General features: G+C 39.4%; 1 protein-coding gene across 1 annotated transcript; it reads left to right on the top strand.

The window, feature by feature from the left end:
* The first annotated feature begins 2,981 nt into the window (after window positions 1–2,981).
* Window positions 2,982–20,203, top strand: LOC103472808 (mitochondrial calcium uniporter dominant negative subunit beta). The gene is made up of 8 exons (XM_008422653.3): window positions 2,982–3,329; window positions 13,672–13,735; window positions 14,104–14,271; window positions 15,591–15,695; window positions 17,558–17,718; window positions 18,522–18,725; window positions 19,693–19,809; window positions 19,886–20,203. Exons 1-8 carry the CDS (start codon window positions 3,216–3,218, stop codon window positions 19,961–19,963), a joined length of 1,011 nt encoding a protein of 336 aa, XP_008420875.1. The 5' UTR covers window positions 2,982–3,215; the 3' UTR covers window positions 19,964–20,203.
* Window positions 20,204–20,666: the final 463 nt, after the last annotated feature.

The raw sequence follows: 20,666 nt of genomic DNA, 5'->3' as shown, positions 1-20,666 counted from the left end.
TTGCACTTTTTGATGTCTTGCATCAGTTTTAATTGATATACTTGACTGGGACTCTGTCTGTATAAGTGGTTTGATTTGACCTGTTTTGTAAAGTCCTTTGACATGACAAAGGTACAAACTAAACTCCAACACACACAAAAAACAAATGCAACAGAAAAATTGTGGAAAATAGAAGCAAAAGCCTTCAATCAACAAAGCAAATGCTAAAGAAAATCCCATAACCTCAGGAAGTATAAGAAAAATAGAAAATGCTGCAAAAACTGTATAAAACTGAAACTCCGAAGCCCTCCAGGCCACTAGGGGGAGTCTGGAGTAGCTAATATTACCTACATGTTTATGCTGCTGTTTTATAATGTAAAAGACTGTCTGTTTGAAAAAGACATAAAATATAACCTGCTTTTCTTTCTTCCTCCATCTTTTTTCTAGACTTTAATGATGTGCGGATCGATACTGAAATATTAATACCTTCAATATCAAAACTTTATGTTTTAAGATCGATTTTCATGTTCAGGTACCAATACTTTCAATGCTTCAGTCATTTCAGATAACGAATTTTAACTAGAGCACATTAGAAAGTGACAAAATTATTGAGGTTTTACCTAAATAAGATTTTTGAAGACAGAAGTAAAAATGCTGCTGCTGCTTAACAAAAACATGGAAATGAGGGAAAGTTCCAAGATGGCTGCCTTTGTGGCAGTTTGGAAATAATAACGTTCATTATTTTCAGATTAATTTGTTTTTGTGATGTCAATTATAACGCAAGCTTTCATTTTACGGTAGTTCTCAGTAATTGAAGAAGGATTTATTTCAGTAAGATTATTGCTTCCATTTTTTTTCTTTTCTTACTTTGTAACATCGTTTCCACATTTTGTCTGATTGTCTGTTGTTAAAATTAGGTTGTTACCTCAGTGTGCTTCAAGCTTTAACATAAATAAACTAGAGGGATGTCTTGTGTTTTTCACGAAGTCAGTTTTTGAATTACACCACTTTGTTTTGTAAATTTATCAGACACATTCGGCGCATCGTATCGCCGATAACAGCTTTTCTTCTTTTTGCCAAACGTTTGCAAAGTTTTATTCCTCTTGTTGTTTTTGCTATTTTCCTTTTTCTCCTATATTCTGTGATTGAAGTGATTTTTATTTGCAGCATTTTTCTGCAGAAATGTATTTTTATCGTGTTTGTTTGCAGAGCATTTTGATGCAGGTCTCCACCTGTACGTGTTGTGAATTAGCCCAACTTTAATGAAAACCTTAAAAGGTTTTAAAAAACTGTTAGAAGTCGATTAATCCCAACTGATGTGCTTAATTATTATGCCTCTTGTGAAGTCATCAACTCAGAACAGGATTAGGTTATTTTAGCTCATTTTTGGGTAAAAACTCTGCATTACAGTGAAAAATCCACCTTTCATTAACCAGTTATGTTTTTATTATTGGAGTAATTTGTGTGAAAATCTTGGTTTCATCTTACAGTCTTTCCTTTAGGTATTTGTGTCTCAGCTTGATGCTGACGCAAGCAGACTTGTTTTATACTAAAGTGCTACTTTCCTAATTAACTAAAGCACATCTGCCAAGTCATTGCTGAAAAATACTTCCTATAAATCACCTCAATCAGCAGGACGTTAATCTTTTTCCTTCAGCAGGAAAAGTAGAAGATAAATCACCTGGAAAGCAACAGGAAAAAGGAGGAAATTTAATGATTTATTAACAGTAAATTTTCTCTTCCTGCCACCTGACGACTCCAGTGCATCCGCTGAATTTTCCCACCATTGATTCTCGGGGAAAAGTTGAACAAATGTAATTTTAAATCAGCCATGTTGGTGAGTCTGAGGAGAAGGAATCGTTTTGCTACAGGCGGAGTATTGATCACATCCAGCTGCTGATGCCTGCAGCTCTGGGGACTGCTGCTAAAAACGAACAGCAAATAATTAAATCCACAATGTCTAGCAGGAAGTAAAACCTGGATAATCAAATTAATCCAGAGTATTTCCGACTGTGCAGAAGAATGTGCCTATTAAATTGATTCAGGCTTGTTGCACAGGGCAGATCTGATTAAACAGGCTTCATTTCTCATTAAAGGATTAAATATTAATGGATGGGTTACATTAGACTTCTCCAGATTTACATTTTGTTCAGAGTTGGGAATTATTTATGAGTGTTCATTTAAAACACTGGTGTGTTTTTAAACAAAGATAGCAAGTTCATCCTAAATAATTCAGAATATCATTCAGTAATTAAACTGTTTAACTCATACAACCCGAACAAAGTATGAAACTGTTTCAGTCCAGTTACAGTTGGTGACTTTACATCATGTTAACGTCATTCCCTCATCAGAAATGTTCCTGCACTGTTGCTTTGATTCTTTCATGCATGTTTCAGAAACCCTTAATCTCCATGGCAACCATTCAGCTGTCCAAAACGCCTGGGTGGACCTAGCCCTGCCTTTGACACGCAACTCCTCCCCACTCAGCTCCTTCAAACTAGCCAGCAGCGATTAGCAAACAGCTGGTGGAACTGAGCTCTTTATAGGAGCTACTGCTCAGAGCAACGCTGGTAAAAATGTTATGAAAGGGTTAATAGAGCCATGTTGTGGTGAAGGCGGGGTTTTTAAAGAGACAGAAACCCAATTTCAAAGCGTTAAAAAAGAAGTCAAATTTCTGTATATTCTATTCATTATTATATAGTATTTGTATAATTAAAGGTAACGTAGTTACTTGACTATGTGCCTGGAAAATACATAATACTGCCCCTTTAATATTTTTCAGTACACAAAAAAATTACTGAATAATCCCAAAATATACATGTGATCACATTAATGTTTTTTATTGATAATTATTTATCAGATGCAATACAGGAATCAATGGGGGGCCTTTATGCGTTTCTGCCCTGGGCCGCGTTATTTTCTTATCCGCCCCTGCTGGAGTGCTGCTTCCTCAAACAATGCTGAGTTTTCAACCCACGGGACGTGACGTGAATGCAGCGGGAGCTCGGATCGCCCCGGGCTGGGCTGGGCTGGGCCTGGCTGCTCCACCCAGACACACTCCGAACCCCGCAGAAGGAAGCGGAGTTCGGCTGCGGAGCCGCGGATGTTGACGGGAGGAAATGCTGCGGAGCTCCGACCTAACCCGGGATCCACACCAGCAGCTGGCGGCTTAAAGTGAACCGGTGGCGGGCTTGTTGTTGACCATCCGTCGGAATGTTCCGGAGCTGAGGCGGCTGATGAAGATGGCTTCGGTTCGGATGGCCGCTGAAGTTGGAACGGGACTTTGGAGAAGTCTTCAGCGTTTTCAGGGCGGTTTGGCAGCTTTGCGTCCGGTTTCAGTTCTTCACAAGGTAAAAACAACAAAAAAACCATTGATGTTCCATTCCAGCGCAGGTTTAATGTGTTCTGAAGTAACGTGAAGCGGGTTTGCTGTTCGGATGTTTCCTGGTTTCCTGCTTTAACCTCGGATGTTAGGAGATAAACTATTCTTACTCCTTTAATGTTTTTATTTTATTTGAGATTTTGTCCTGTTACAACAACAAACATCGATGTGTTTCAATTACCTTGGATGTAATCAACACAAACTGGATAAGTCAGAAGTATTAGGACAAACAAAAACTATCTGAAAAGTGTGGTGTGCAGTTTTTCCAACCACAAGAGCATTCTTAGAAAATAGTAGCTGCTTTTAAATTACAAACATGTGCAAAACTTTGTCAATGTTTCACAAATGTCAAAGAAACACAATTTTGCGTTTGTTGTGTTTCATTAAATAAGAAATAAATAAAATCAAAAGTGAATATGTTTGTTCATCAGATAAGAACTAGTTCATGGGATGACTTCCTGTCTTCTTCTTCGTGGTTTCTGTCAGTAGTAACATCCGGTTGTTGATCATGTGACTCCTGTGAAGAAATGAAAAAAGCTGCACTTTGGCAGATCTGTCACTATCTGTTTTCTCCTAAGACTTTCTGATATTGTGCTCAAAGTATTTTGCTGCATTAAACAGTTAAAGTAACGCATCCACACAGCATGATGCTGCCTCCACCATGTTCCACTATCAGAATGGTGTGTTCAGGGTGACGTGGAGAATTGATTTACCTAAACTCAGCCAACTATACGTAAACTAAAAAATTAACTTTTGGTGAACTTGCACTTGCACAAAGAAGGGCTTTATTAGATGTTGACTCTTGAAGAGAAAAAGTTTACGCCTTTTTCACTTTGTTTTTAATTTGACAATATTATATATATTCTTTGTTCCACTTCACATTCACGTTCTACTTTGTGTTGGTTTATTTAATCAAATCTCAATAAGAGACGTTGAAGTTTGTGGTTGCAACGTGACAAAGTGTGGAAAATACAAACGTAGCCCTGTCTTCTTTGCAATAATTAATCAATTAATTAAACGATAAATTGAAACAAGCTCGGGCTGCACAGTGGCGCAGTTGGTAGAACTGTTGCCTTGCAGCAAGAAGGTTCTGGGTTCGATTCCCGGTCTTTCTGCATGGAGTCTCCATGTTCTCCCTGTGCATGGTGGGTTTTCTCCTGGTACTCTGGTTTCCTCCCACAGTCCAGAAACATGACTGTCAGGTTAATTGGCCTCTCTAAATTGCCCCTAGGTGTGAGTGTGTGTGTGCATGGTTGTGTGTCTCTGTGTTGCCCTGCGACAGACTGGCGACCTGTCCAGGTGACCCCGCCTCTCGCCCGGAACATTAGCTGGAGAGGCACCAGCAGCTCCTGACCCCACTGAGGGACAAGGGTGTAAAGAAAATGGATGGATGGTTGAAACGAGCTCAATAATTTCAGCCTGGTGCTTCGGTCTCAGCTGGCTTCTTTTTTTGAAGGACAGTTTTGTTTACAGAGACTTTACAATTAATTTTATTTGTTTTGTTTATTTATTTTGGATATTTAAAATGTCTTCCAGTTCCAGTGTTAAATGTTATTAGAGTTTAAAGTTTATTGATCTTTGAGAATGTGTTTTTGCATTATTATGCCATGAAAATGGTCTCAAATTAACAACGTTATAGTTAATCGCTGTAACTTCTGGGACAATTTATCATGCAGCTAAATGTGTTATACCAACATTTGTCTCTGTACTTCAGGTTTAGGTGTCACTGAACCCAAAAATCTTTATTTTTATCATATTTTCTGTCTGTGTCGCATCATTAAGTAAACAGTATCATTCATCACGTCCATCTCCAGCTCTCAATGAAGCGTAGCGAATGGCTTTCTGCACCAAACCCTTCAGAGCCGGAGAGCAATGCTGCTGCATATATTACCGTCTCAGCACCAAACTGTATGTAGATTTATTTCACCGCTGTTCAGTTTTAATAAGTTTTTCTGGGAACGGCAGCAGTCAGCTGAGCTGCAGGATCCTGAAAGCTGCACCACTGAGATAAATGCAATATAGTTTGTCTGTGGAGGGAATATTTATATCAGGTCTGCAGGACTGACAGTCAGGCTGTCATTATGACTCACCGCCTTGGGCAACAATGACTAAGATGAGTTCTGTACTCAGATTAGTTCTTGCACAAAACTGGAAGTGCTCTCAACCTGTTAGGCTGGATATGAATTTATCTGCTGAAGCATGGAGATTTTCCTGATCACAAACGGACTGAATCATTTTTGTAATGAAAAGGGAAGCTACATTAAAACAGCAGGTTGCTGGAAAAACCGTTTATTAGGCCAGGAGACGTGCTGAGCGATCAGATTTCAGAGTCCACAGAACACAAGACCGAGTTTTATGACATGATTAAAGGCGAGCCTCACGGATCCGACATCAGCCGACCTGGGCGCCGATTACTGAGAGATAGAGGGAAGGTCAGAGGTCACTGGAGACTTTATGAATCCCTGCTTCAAGCTAGAAGAGACTACTAGTTTAAAGCAGAGATGCACCGATCTCTCCTGAAGTTTGGTCCATTCAGATTATTGTTTCTGAAGACGATTAAGCAAAAAGAAGAGACAAAATGTGAAGGCATAATGTAATTCTGCCAATAAATGCACCAAAGTTCACCTTCTGAAACATTTGTCAGATCTTATTAAACTACAAAGAAGTATGAAAAACTAGATTTTTCAGTATTTGACGTGTCAAATTTTAACACCGTCCCAGTTCTGATCTCTGACTAGATTGGTGCATTTCTAGTTTAAAGGTGTGAAAACTTGTGTGACCAGGTCCTGCTGCCTTAGTAATTTGCATAGTTTTCCACAAACAGACTAGTTTGTTTGTTGTTGAATTATACAGGATAAATGTCACATTATATCACAGTTTACATTTTTTCTTCATGCTATAAAAATGTAACTTGAACTTCTGAGTTTGCTTTTTGTCATTTCACACCTTTGCCCTTTTACGCTCCTGAACTCCTGATTTCTTATTTAATAACAAATCAACACGTACAATATAAAAAAATCTTAACATATTTTATCACAATATTGTTAAATTTCTGACATTTGAACATTTTTATTTATCTCCGTATTTCAACAAATTTTTTTGCATAGTATTAAGAAAACATAAAATAACATTTCAGCGTTTCTATTACAAATATGTGCAAAACGTTGTTGATATTCCACTAATGTTGCTAAACTTGCTAATGTTTCACAGTTGCACCGTTTCCATCAAGTAAAAAACGCAAATAAAATCACACATGAACAGGTTCGTTTACGCCAAAAGTCATTTTAAAAAATGCTATGACATCATCCTCCTACCTCTTCCTGTTGTCGTCTTCTTCGTGGTTTTCGCCAGTAGTATGATCAAGAACAGGATGATGTGAAAAAAGTGTTTCCATTGTAGTTTTATGAAATGCACTAATTTTGATACAAATTGTCATGTTTGCATTAAGCAAATTTATTTTTGTAATTCCAATTTGCACAATTTTATGTTGAATCGAAGCGCAGATTTCTGCATCCATGGTGCAAATGTAACGTTGTCGTAGATCCTTCCTCCAGCAGCTGTTGGATAAACTTCACTACTCCCAACAAACTCTAAAATTATTTACATCCCTGCTGATATTTTTGGTCTTTTCACTTCCAGTCTGTTGTTTTTTTATGCACATGTTCACACACAGATCTTCCTTTTAAATTAATTTACTTGCACATTTCTTTTAATCTGAGTATGATATTTTGTAATAGCAGCTGTAAATTTGCCCTTATTATATCATCTCTTGTTCTTATTTTCCAGTTTTAACTTTTTGCAGGGAAGCCTGAATTTCCCCTGTTAAAGGACATTTCTTTTCTATTTAAAAGCAGAAAATGGAAGAGATGGAAAGGAGGGAGACATTTGTGAAGGGACTTTTACTGGCTGCTGACAGGAAATGTCACAGTTGGCGATTTTAAAAAATACGTTTCTGTGCCAGTTGACCTTCAGCCATATGAGACGGTCCGTGTCAGCGGATTTCTGTTCGCTCGCCAGAGAAATGTTCAGCCCTGAATCACTGAGGCTGCTGCTGAGGAGAAAGAAGTTATCTGGTCATGTATTGAAATGATGAAGTTAACTTTTAACTTCCATCTCTGCAGCCAGACGTTGTGCTCCAGGCTTTCTGATGAAGCCCTGATGCTGTTTAACGTTCAGCCATTGTTTATATCTGGATTTACGGCGTCTGGCTTCTTCTGGTGCAGAATTATGATGCGTGTCTGACATAAACGTCGGATAAAATGCAACATGATCATTCAGACTGCAGACACTTTGAAAATGATCAGATATGATTTAGTTAAACATGTAGAAGAGGCACCAAAATGTGTGGGGTGTAAAGATCAGATTTGGATCCAAGTGAACGCAGCTTTACGATGTTTTCACACCTTGTACTCCAGTAGCTCGGTTTGATTTTGGACCAAAGTTTCAGCATTTGTTACATTTTCAGCTGCTGTCATTCTCTTTCGCTTCACTGAGTCAAACCAACCAAACAATTTCAGAAACCTGTTCCCCTCCTCGCCTGTGGGGGCGCTACACCAAGAACCACTGAAAGACACAACACAAAAACCTCTGAAAATACTGAGCACAACTTCCTTCTTCACAAAATGTAAACAAAAATGAAGTAGCATCAGATTTGAGCGGTTGTAGGATTTCTTTTTTGTTTTAGTCAAGACCACAGGCAATTTCTCCAGCTAGCACTAGGCTAGCGCCTTTGTTGTCGTTGTTTTTACCCAGAATTCCTTGCGCTATAATCCACTTCCTGCTTTTGGAGCCGTCTCCAGTCTGCTTGTCGTTCACATATGCATTCAAACCGAACCAGAGTTCATTTCAACTGAATCGATACAGGTTTGTAGGCGGACCAGAGTTCAATTAGCATTCACAACTCCATAAAAAAACCGGATTTTCTAGTCAAGCAGTCTGGAGCCGGATTGAAGCGAACTGGAGTCGGATTGAAGCGAACTGGAGTCGGGTTGAAGCGGACTGGAGCCGGATTGAAGCGGACTGGAGTCGGACTGAAGGGGACTGAAGGGGACTGGAGCCGGACTGGAGCCGGACTGAAGCGAACTGGAGCCGGAATGAAGCGGACGGACTGGAGTCGGACTAAAGCGAACTGGAGTCGGACTGAAGCGGACTGGAGTCGGATTGAAGCGGACTGGAGTCGGGTTGAAGCGGACGGACTGGAGTCGGGTTGAAGCGGACGGACTGGAGTCGGGTTGAAGCGGACGGACTGGAGTCGAATTGAAGCGGACGGACTGGAGTCGAATTGAAGCGGACTGGAGTCGGATTGAAGGGGACTGGAGTCGGATTGAAGCGGACTGGAGTCGGATTGAAGGGGACTGGAGTCGGATTGAAGGGGACTGGAGCTGGATTGAAGCGGACTGGAGCTGGACTGAAGCGGACTGGAGCTGGACTGAAGCGGACTGGAGCTGGACTGAAGCGGACTGGAGTCGGATTGAAGGGGACTGGAGCCGGATTGAAGCGGACTGGAGCCGGATTGAAGCGGACTGGAGCTGGACTGAAGCGGACTGGAGCTGGATTGAAGCGGACTGGAGTCGGACTGAAGCGGACTGGACGGGGCTGGTGTGATCGGTGCAGCTTTAGTTCCTGGTTCTCCTGCCTTGCGACCGTGTCGCTCTCCGTCCTGCAGCCACATTCTGCACGCTGCATCCTGCTCTGATCGTTTTTATAACTGAATTGGGTCATTAAACTGGAATGAAAAGGAGAAAAAAATGACCAAAAGCAAATAACTTTCATGATGGGGCGATAATGGCTGTTCTCAATCACATCGCTGACAGGAGCTAAGTTGGTTTCTCCTCCTGGCAGATTTTTGCTTCACTCCAGTCTTCAGTCAGAAATAACTCAACATTTCTCTCTCTGCTTGCAGTCGTGTGAGTTATTTTTCTGTTATTAGCTCCAGTCGAGCCGGTGTGTCCTCGCTGTGACGGTACGACGTTTCCTCTCCTCGCCATTGTTTTTTATTTTTAAGCAGTTATGAGGCACAGCGGTGAAACGTTAAACTGCTGCTGCGCCATAACAATCTCAAAACGGCAATATTATCGTTTATCGCAATAATTTCTGGGACAATTTATCATCCAGCTACATTTGTTTTCCTGTCAGGTCTCTGCCTACAACCCCCAGAATGCTGTGCAGTTCTGGATCGGAGTTCAGTGAAATTATTCAATATTCTATCAGATGTATTGTCTGCATATATTATTGATTTTGTTGAATCAATCGGGAATTATTGACTTTAAACTATTTCTTTCTGAAATAGGAGTAAGTTAGTTTTGTCTTATTTCAAGTGTACTAAGATATTTTCACTAGAAACTATAAAATATTCTTGGTGAGATTTTGTGTTTTTGCAGTGCACTGTGGTAGGAAGTCGTGTCTCGCCTGTGGAGGGAGATTATCTCTGCGCTCCCTCTCTCTCCTCCTTTCCTGGTGGTGTTGCATACAGATGACTGGCTGTTGGGGTAAACATGCCATCAGCGCAGTGAAGCAGCAGCTGGGAGAAATCATTTTATAATGAGGGGCAGATGTTGCTCCGCCATGTTTGTCGAAGTCAGCCACCTGCGTTGGTTTTCCCTGTTCGCATGTTTCTGATGACTGGGCTTGTTCAGGCTCTGCAGTCAGGAAGCCGGAGTGTGTTTGAATTTGGAGTGTCATGCAATGCAGGGGTGTGTCTCTGTAAGAGAGCAGCCTGAGGGAAAACTTTGGTCTGTGTGGGAAAAACACGGAAAATGTCCGGCGCTGTGGCTCCGCCCACCGAGCGGCTCACAGGTGCAGGAATGTAAAACAGCAGCCGAGCAATTAATATTTAAAAATAAAGTTTCAGATTGTAAAGAGCAGCTCACCAAACAGGTTTAACATGACATAACCGGAACGGTTTTTAGTATAGATAGATAGATAGCTTACTAGCTAGATAGCAAGCTAGTTATCTTGCTAGCTTGCAATTAACTACTCAGATAACTAACTAGCTTTCTAGCTAGATAAAATGCTTGTTAGTAGCTAACAAGCATGTAGCTTATCTTGTTTCATAGATAAGCTACATGCTTATCTAGCTAGACAAGCAAATATATAGTCAGATCACGCTAGTTATCTAGATAGCTAGCTAAGTAAATAGAAAGCTGTCTAGCTAGTTATCTAACAATGTGGAGATATTATTTTTTTCCCATTCAAGTGCAGCAGAATCATCTTCTTTCCAAACTTAATGACGAATGTTTCAGATACTTTGGGATTCCTACATAGACCTTTTTTCTTTCATAAATCAGCCCACACACAGAGCAATCTTTACCTGTTCACACTTTTGCCTGAGCAGATTTATTAACCTGAAGAAATGGATTTCCCCAGCTTGTGTTTTCAATCCCACATCTGACCCTCGCTGGCCTCCGTAGTTATTGGCCCAGCAAAGGGGACCAAACAAATCACCAGGGTTTGACACCAATAAGCTTTAGCATTCAGAAACACAATTCCTCTTAAAGGAGCGTCACCGCTAGCATTTTTAAACGACCTGCTCCATAAGGTCTTCTGGTGTTGCTACCAGAAGAACCTGTGATTAGAGCGCAGCGCGTCGGAACCGGCGGTAATGCTAGAAAACCAGAAGCATAGCCATGGAAGTGTGCTGCTATTCATCACCCGGCTCTCAGGATTATCCGTCACAACAGCCACCGTCTGTAGATTTACAATGGGCTGGTAATATGTGCACACAGCGTATGCACAGAGCCTGGAGGCAGGTAGGCTTTGAATTGACTCTGAATTGTGATAAATCACAAACATAAAGTGCTTCACATTGAAGAAGTCAGAAACCTCACAGACCTTTGATGATTAGTTTCAGATCTGGGGTTTTCTTGTTAACAGGAAACCAGGAATCTCAGACAGAAGCATGTTTTCTAGTGTTTCTACAGCCTGTGATTGCATGAAATCTGCATACTGGGGTGGGAGAATAAGGGTTTGTTATTCTGGGAGACAAATTGTAATGTATAATATCTGCATTAATGGACAGCAGCGTCATTTATTTCTACAGCTGTCTCTTTCTCTGTCCTTTCTCACTGACTCAAACAATCCAAAGCCTTTGAGCAACCTGTTCCCCTCCTCACCTGTGGGGGTGCTGTACCTAGAACCACTGAAGGAAATGACACAAAATAAGACACTAAGCGCAACTTCCTTCTTCACCAAATGTAAACAAAGATGGAGTAGCCTCAGATTTTAGCAGTTGTAGATTTCACTTTTATCTTTGGTAACAGACCACAAGCTAGTGCTAGGCTAGCATGTTTGCTTTGGTTGTATTTACCCAGAATGCCCTTCCTGCTTTTACAGCGGTCTCCGGTCCGCTTGGTGTTTACATATGCATTCAGACCGAAACCAGAGATCATTTCAACCGGACCCAGATTGTGGTTTGTAGGCGGACCAGTTTGCTTCTTTGGTCCACATTTAGGAAATAGACATGTGAGCTCAACAACAACAATATGTATAATTTTTTATTTGTTATTCAGCCATCAGACTGGAGCAAAGTGCTATTATTGTTTCAGGTAACCCTGATCATTCATGGAACTTCTTTAGAAATGTGGACTCCATTGTGGGCATCTGTGCTGCTGCTGCTACATGGTTAGCATTGAGATGTTATTTCAGGCTAGAATAGCTTCGCTAACAGGCTAACTCCTCTTAGCATAACTTGAACACAACAGTCTTTTCCAGCGTCACACCAGATCGTTTTTTTGAAGCAGAAATTAACGTCCGGTGGGCCAAGAGTAGCAGCTTTGTCATCCATCGCTGTCAGCGGATGTCAACTGTGCATCATATTTACAGTCGTACCAGAAACGCAGAAATAGAAAGGTTCCTGTTCAAGACCTCTGTGTGTAAAAAAAAAGAGAAAAACATTGATTAATTGTGTTTAAAATTTACATAATTAATTAATCCAAATTTTAAAAACTTACATTTTAACTCCTGACTGGCGTTTTCTGGTTTCAGCAAAATATGTTTCTAAACCAAAGCTGCTTTCTCTCAGTCTCTCTCTCTCTCACACACCACACACACACACACACACACACACACACACTCTCCGTCTCCTCACCAGTGGAGTGGAAAGGGCAGCACGCCCCGCCTCTGCTCAGTCCCTTTGCTTCAAGCTTTTTTTCACAGACGGCTCCATTGGTCGTCTCTAATGATGTATCGATTGAGCAGAAAGAGCCAGAATATCAGGTGAAGAACAAGATCCAGAGGAACTATATTATTGTTGAATTCATGCAGTTTTTAAAGTACTTTAAGGCGTAATATCATGACTATTATCAGAAAGTGATGGTAGTTTAACAGTGTTTAAATATTGTGCTGGTTTACTGACATAAATTCCCGCGTTTTGGGTAGATCCAGATGTTTGAGTCGGGTCAAACGGAGAGCAGAAGTGGATGGATCTGAACTGACAGGGCAACGCTGAGTGAATACCAAGCGCAGGATGAAGAGGCTACAATCTCTGTCTGCGTGCTCCTTATCGATGCTCTGATCATTATCAGCGGCGAAGGAAACTCCCGAGGGTCCGCTCTCACTGAGCCACAGTCTGGCATCCATCAGAACCCACAGAGGACCTGAAATTAATTAACAGGAAGCCGATGAGTCAGTCAGACAGTCTGCACCAACACCTGGTCCGATTCCTGCAGCAGGGGAAACCAGAATCCGGAGCTGAATATCGGAGTTTCCAGGAGGGAAACGCTGAGGGAGAACAGGCACAAGCAGCTTGTTGGCGCTGAGCTTCTGTTTGCTCTTCATCAGTTTACCGAAGGAAGGCCGTTTGGTTACACCAAGAACAAACTCCCGCCTTCATTAAAGGGGCAGTGTCATGAAAAATCGACTTCAATGAGCTTCAATGTTGCCTTGTTTGAGAAATCCTTTAATCTCCATGGCAACCATTCAGCCGAGCAAAACGCCTGAGTGGACTTAGCCCCGCCTTCGACTCGCTGCTCCTCCCCACTCAGCTCCTTCAGACTAGCCAGCAGCGATTAGCGAACACCTGGTGGAACTGCACATCTCAGAGTAAAATCGTGTTGGAGGGATAATAGAGGATCCATGTTGGGTTGACTTCCTGAAGGCGGAGCTTCAGTGAGAGCAGGAGTTTTAAAGAGACAGAGACCCAATTTAATTGTGTTAAAATAGGAAGTAAAGTCTCTTTCCAGACATATTTGATACATATAATATTTTTATAACAACTGAAAGTAACATAACTACTTGATTGTGCTAAAATTAAACCATGTGCCTGGAAAACGTACAATACTGTCCCTTTAACTTTCCCGTTTCTTTCTGTTTAGGTTCATCCGCGACGTCCATCACTGAGAAACTGTCCAGCTTTCTTCTCCAGTACTCCCTCTTGTGGTAAAACTCTCTCTCTCTGCATTCACATGATTATTATTACAGTGGCTTGCTAGCTGCATTGATCCAACCACAAACTGCAGAGTGTTTTATTGGGATCTGCGTGAAGCAGCTAAAGACACCGTTATACCAACAGGCTTTAACTAGGCTGCTACCTTTCATCTCAGTTTTTATATTCGTGGATGAAAAGCAGAGAGAAGAGCGAAGCTCAAACATCTCTTCCATCTCATGATGGTCAAGGATCATGCAGTTTCCCCCCACTTTGTGTTAATATTTAACATAAATTAACAGAAATACGCTGAAGGCGAAACAGTTTGTGGATTTCCGTTTCTAGCTCCTGATGTGAATTATTTCCTCTCTCTCTGCTGCAGACGTGTCTCTGAAGCACAAACATGGCCGCCTGGTTCTGGAGGTGCCGCTGCCGTCCAGGGACGAGAAGTGTCTGTTCTTCCTGCGGCCCATGCTGATGACGGTGGGAGACCTGATCGCCGATCTGAAGAGGGAGGACTCCGGAGCCGCGGCCTCCCTTCTCTCTGCAGGTGAGACGAGGTCCGAGCCCGCCCGCCCGGCCGGCGCCGGTCCGGACTGCCACACCGGGTTTAGACCAGCAGCAGGACAGGACCAGTTGGACAGGACCAGTTTTGGATTCAAGGAGAAATTCCTCAGATGTCAGAAGAACAGGAAGTTCTGCATTCTTGATGTTTCGGCTCTTCACGCTACAAAAATACACAAAATCTTACCAAGTATTTTTAGTCCGGTTTCTGGGCTGGGCAATAAATCAATAACATTTATTGACATATTATCAATATCACAATAAATAATTTCACTGAACTGTGATCCAGAATTGCACAGCATTCTGGGAGATGTAGGCAGAGGGAAGCTTTAGCCGCTCAACCTCTCGCCGCTAAGCTATCAATGCACTCGCTCACTCTTTGGTTACCTAGCAACTCACTCAATCTTCGGTTGCCTAGCAACAGCCTGCTGGGTAACTGCCTCACCGGCAGTTTAACGTTTCATTAACGTTTCATTAACGTTTCATTAACATTAAACTGCTTAAAAATACACAACAATGTTGATAAAACAGCAAATATCAGCATGGCTATATTCCAGACATTAAAAACAAAAACTTATCAATAATTATCGATATCGACTGATATGAAGCGTTTATGTTGTGATACGTTCTTCAGCCATAATGTCCAAACCCTGGTAAAAATATTTTAGTTCACTTGAAATAAAACAAACCTAAATTAGAAGCTTGTCTCTATGTCAATAAATCCTTTAATACTGATCAAAACTACAAGTTTATTTAATTTATAGCAAGATATTCAATGAAATAATCTACCAGTGGAGCTAAATCCTGTCAATATCAAGGAATTATAAATGTAAAATAAGCTCATAAATCTTGCTAAAAAGCTACATTTCACAAAACGAACTTACTAGTAACTTTCAGCTCAATCTAGAAGTTTAATTATTTTAGTTTTGATTGAAAGTACCAGATCCATTGGGAGATGAATTCAGTTAAAACCGTCGGCCAGTCACAGATCAAAAAGAATTAGTACTTTTTGATCAATATTAAGGAATTATTTATTTAAAACAAGCTTTCATTTTTCTGTAAAGTTACTTTTAAGTTGGTTATTTAAAGTGCGCAACAACTAGAAACGAGACTAAAACCACTTGATAAGATTGAGTGTTTTTTCAACCTGCTGTTACTGATCGAAGTGACAACATTTTGCTGCTCAGCAGTTTGAAACAAAGTGAGTCTTTTTCAGGCGGTTCATTTCGGAGCGGCAGAAAGAATCGGTGAGCAGTTGTTCAGCGTTTGTTTTAAGAGTTTCAATCCGAGTCGTTGCTCTTCCAGACGGGCAACGTGTTGCCAACACGACGCTGTTGGACGCCCTGCTGGAGACGGACTTCCAGCTCGTCATCAACAATCAGGTTTACAACGTCAGCGCACCTGAGAAAGGTAACGACACTTCCTCTATGGCAGGCAGACTTGACGTATAATTACACTCCAGATATCAAAAGGTTCATTTTGACTCGACGCAGCTACATGTCGACCACCGTGAATGGTAAATTAAGATATTCTAATAACTGAATGGTAAATTAAGATATTCTAATAACTGAATGGTAAATTAAGATATTCTAATAATTGAATGGTAAATTAATAATTGAATGGTAAATTAAGATATTCTAATAATTAAATGGTAAATTAATAATTAAATGGTAAATTAAGATATTCTAATAACTGAATGGTAAATTAATATATTCTAATAACTGAATGGTAAATTAAGATATTCTAATAACTGAATGGTAAATTAAGATATTCTAATAATTAAATGGTAAATTAATAATTAAATGGTAAATTAAGATATTCTAATAACTGAATGGTAAATTAATATATTCTAATAACTGAATGGTAAATTAAGATATTCTAATAACTGAATGGTAAATTAAGATATTCTAATAATTAAATGGTAAATTAATAATTAAATGGTAAATTAAGATATTCTAATAATTAAATGGTAAATTAAGATATTCTAATAATTAAATGGTAAATTAAGATATTCTAATAATTAAATGGTAAATTAAGATATTCTAATAATTAAATGGTAAATTAAGATATTCTAATAATTGAATGGTAAATTAATAATTGAATGGTAAATTAATAATTAAATGGTAAATTAAGATATTCTAATAATTGAATGGTAAATTAATAATTAAATGGTAAATTAATAATTAAATGGTAAATTAATAATTGAATGGTAAATTAAGATATTCTAATAACTGAATGGTAAATTAAGATATTCTAATAATTAAATGGTAAATTAAGATATTGAATGGTAAATTAATGGTAAATTAATTGAATTAATTGAATGGTAAATTAATAATTGAATGGTAAATTAAGATATTCTAATAACTGAATAACTTGCATCTTACGGTTCAAAATTCCTTTACAGAAATCTCAAAAAACGCCATAATTACAATTTAAGATGCCTCGAGCACAGTTGTCTCGTCGAGATTACATTTTTATATATCTGAATTAAAACTGAGCTGTCCAAATATTTGCCTGCAGAATTTTGTGTTTCCTGCAGAAAATAACAAAATGTAGAAAAAGCTACAGAAAAAATATGAAGATTGCTTCAGAAATCTGCTAATAATTTCCTATTTATTCACTTCTTTAGTGAATATATAGATATTTGCACTTGAAATGCACTTAAAATTTAAGAACAAAAAGAACGAGTGTGCAACGCTGAAAATGGAATATTTTTTTTTATTTTTTTATTTGAAACAAGACAGAATACTAATTTAGGATTTTATTAATATCTTTCTGAATGTTAATACAATAAATATTAAATGGAAACTAATTCATGTGCAGATCTCTTAAAAGGAATTAACTTCTAGTTAAGTTCAAAACTAGATATTTAGTTTTGATAAGTCGTTATTTGCTTTCAAGATGTCTGCAACTTAATATGCACAAGTCAAACTAGGTCTCCTATCTAAAAATATATTTAATTAGAATTATGACAACAGTAGGAACAAAAATTTGATATTTTAAATTTACTTTAGGACTAGTCATAATTTAATTGTTGATATTTTAAATATCAACAATTCAGACAAAGTAAATTTAAACCTACATGCAGCTTAATGTTAAAGAGACATAATTTATGCAAGTCAGATTGTAATTAGAGATTTATTAATTAACACGTCTAGTCATGAGCCAATGCCGGATATCTGGAATATGAGAGTGGTCAAACTGATTTTATGTTAAAACGGCTTGCCGTACATGTGTGACTCCATGTTGTAAATGGTTCCTTGTGGTTGCAGTGATCACCTCCAGTGAGCATGCCAGGGACATGGAGGACATGAAGCACGTGGTGCATCTCCTGCACGCAGCGCTGCACCTGCCTGAGCACCACCTGCTGCAGGAGCGCCAGCTGCTGGAGAGGATGGACAACATCAAGCAGGAGCTGTCGCCTCTGGAGCAGGTAGCACCTGAGCGCTGGGTCAGACTGGGCTCCAGGTGTCTGCGGAAAGCATCAGCATCCCTCTGAAAACTGTCACTAAAACTAATCTGAGTTTTAGTATCGGCAGACATCGATCCGATGCAGAGAAACATCGCTGACTTGACTTAAAATGTTTCTTATTTTTAAACGCAGACATAAATACACTGAATTACAAATTTATTTAACAACTCTGCACCAATGCAGCAACCTTAAAACACAAATAGCTTCACGAAGTTGGTCAAACGTATAAAAACTATTTTAATTTGTTCAGTCTGAATAATTAGGAGTATAAATGCCTATTTGAAATAAATAATAAAGGAATTAAAACTGACAAAAACAACCGGTTGACCAACATGTAAAAATAAACTTTCTTAATTATTGATTAGTTTTTAAATATCTGAAATTTTGCCGGATTGGTGTCGAAGCCTGTTTTACAGTTTTCTCTCCGCCGTGATGCTTTTTTATTTTTCAGCAGTTATGAGGCGGAAAAACCTGAAACTGCTGCTGCGCCCAGCAGGTTGTTGCTAGGCAACCAAAGTCTGAGAAAATAGGTAATAACTAGTAGCATTTTAATTATGGATCGAGAACATTATCACCGATACCCGATTTAGAATTTTCTTTTCAATATTGGAACTGATGCAGATATAATCGGATCGGTTCATTTCTCATAAAAACAGATGACAACACTCCTAATTTAATTTCTATAACAGCACAGGCGGGGTTTGTGAGCAGACTGGAGGTCATTTATTAAAATTTTCCGTTTCTTGTTGTGCGGTTTCTTCCAGATGAAGGCGGAGCTGAGCCGGACGGCGGAGTTTCACGCCTCCAGGGCTCTCTGGACCGGCATGGCGCTGCTGTCTGTGCAGGGCGGCGCCCTGGGCTGGCTCACCTGGTGGGTGTATTCATGGGACGTCATGGAGCCCGTCACGTACTTCATCACCTACGCCACCAGCATGGCCGCCTTCGCCTACTACATCCTCACCAAGCAGGCAAGACTCACAGATTTGACGCTTCAGCAGTTTGATGTGTGGAAATAAACTGGATTTCTTTCACACTTAGCTAGTAACTAATAAACTAATAATTATTTCTGTTATGTTGCCCAACAATTAGTTTTAGTCCAAGGTGGGAAACTGTAGTGCTTTAGTGTTTTTGCTAACTTACTTACATTTAGCGTACTTTGCTTCCCCTAAATTAATTTGTCCAGATTTGTTATAAACTGCTAATTTATTTGGTTTTGTAAACTATTGTTTGAATAAAATTAGACGTTTGTTTTAAAGTTTGATTGACTGTGAAGGACTCTACCAGCTAGCTAGAAGTAGCTAGCTGGTAGAGTTAGCTACTTGTAGCTAACTCTATATAGCTAGCTGTATGTAGCTAACTATATAGAGTTAGCTACTTGTAGCTAACTCTATATAGAGCTAGCTAGAAGTAGCTAGCTATATAGAGTTAGCTACTTGTAGCTGTATGTAGCTACTTGTAGCTGTATGTAGCTAACTCTACATAGTTGTATATAGCTAGCTACTTGTAGCTAGCTATATACAGCTAGCTACAAGTATTTAGCTGTACACAGTATATAGTCGTGTATATAGTCGTGGTCTTATTTTGAAGGGGGGAATCTGTACCCAGAATGCATCGCTGTAGATCGTAGTTGCACAGTAAACAGGAGCTGCACATGTTTAATCACAAATTTGACCCTGTTGAGGTCAAATTCTTGTTCTCTAGTCTTTGCTATTTTGAGGAGTGGCTAAGAGGAATAAATTCAGTTTTTCCAAACATTTTGTGTTATTTTATGCTACAACAATAAACCATGTCTGCATAAACTTACTAAAAACTGATTTTTCTTAGTGGTCTTATTTAATTTTCAGTCATTATGTTTGTATTTTAGTAAAAGACTCATTTCTGTGGAAGATTTGAGCCGATCTGAACTGAATCCTCTGTTTTTTATCTCTCCATCAGGATTACATTTATCCAGACGCGAAGGACAGACAGTTTCTACGTTACTTTTATAAAGGCGCCAAGAAGAAGCAGTTCAACGTGGAAAAATACAACAAACTGAAGGATGAACTCGAGCAGGTGACTCCGTTAGTTTACTTAGACTTCTTATTTCTGAATTTAAGAACCACAGTTAAATGTTGTGATGTGTTTTCAGGTGGAAGAGGACTTGAGACGTCTGAAATATCCAAACCAGCTTCAGCTGCCGCTGGAACAGATCCAGGCGAAGCCGTGAAAGACTGGAAGGACTGAGGCTCAGACGGAGACAAACGTTTGTTTTATGCTGATAATGCCATATTTTTACCTTAACATATATAAATATGCATTCTTAATGTTGATGCCATATTGTACACCCATCAAATTCACAAACATTGATAATTAAAGTTTGCATTTGAAACATTTTTTGTTGTCTGTCAGGTTGTGTATTTTTATGTTCTTGTTTTTAGTCAGATGAATAAACATGGAGGATATGTCATCATCGCAGTATCTGTGTTTTTAATATTTATGTTGCTAAGGAATGTTTGGAGCAAGGCTGTTACAGTTAACTAAAACTAAACAACAAAATAACAACAAATGGAATTAAGGAAACATTTTTCATTAACTGAAATAAATAAAAACGGTAATAAATGGGGGAAAAACTGTAACTGGAACTATATTGTGCATTTATAAAACTCTGAAATTATAGATATAAATATCTTTCCTTATTAATCCTTTGAAATTATGTGAAATGGATTTTTTGTCCCAACACAAGCAGTTTACGTCAGCTGTCCGCAAATTACGGCGCTCCATACGCCCCCTGGTGGCTAAAATGGATTTTTTTGTCCCAACACAAGCAGTTTACGTCAGCTGTCAGCAAATTACGGCGCTCCATACGCCCCCTAGTGGCTAAAATGGATTTTTTTGTCCCAACACAAGCAGTTTACGTCAGCTGTCGGCAA

This window comes from Poecilia reticulata, chromosome 1 (genome assembly GCF_904066995.2).
Source record: "Poecilia reticulata chromosome 1, P_reticulata-male-v2, whole genome shotgun sequence".
NCBI classification, from domain to species: Eukaryota; Metazoa; Chordata; class Actinopteri; order Cyprinodontiformes; family Poeciliidae; genus Poecilia; species Poecilia reticulata.
This window is presented reverse-complemented; position numbering and strand designations above follow the sequence as displayed.

Coding starts and splice junctions, on each gene's coding strand:
- LOC103472808 (XM_008422653.3), top strand. CDS start 3,216: ATGAAGATGGCTTCGGTTCGGATGGCCGCTGAAGTTGGAACGGGACTT. Junction 3,330..13,671: donor CGGTTTCAGTTCTTCACAAG/GTAAAAACAACA, acceptor CTTTCTGTTTAG/GTTCATCCGCGACGTCCATC. Junction 18,726..19,692: donor ACTACATCCTCACCAAGCAG/GCAAGACTCACA, acceptor TCTCTCCATCAG/GATTACATTTATCCAGACGC.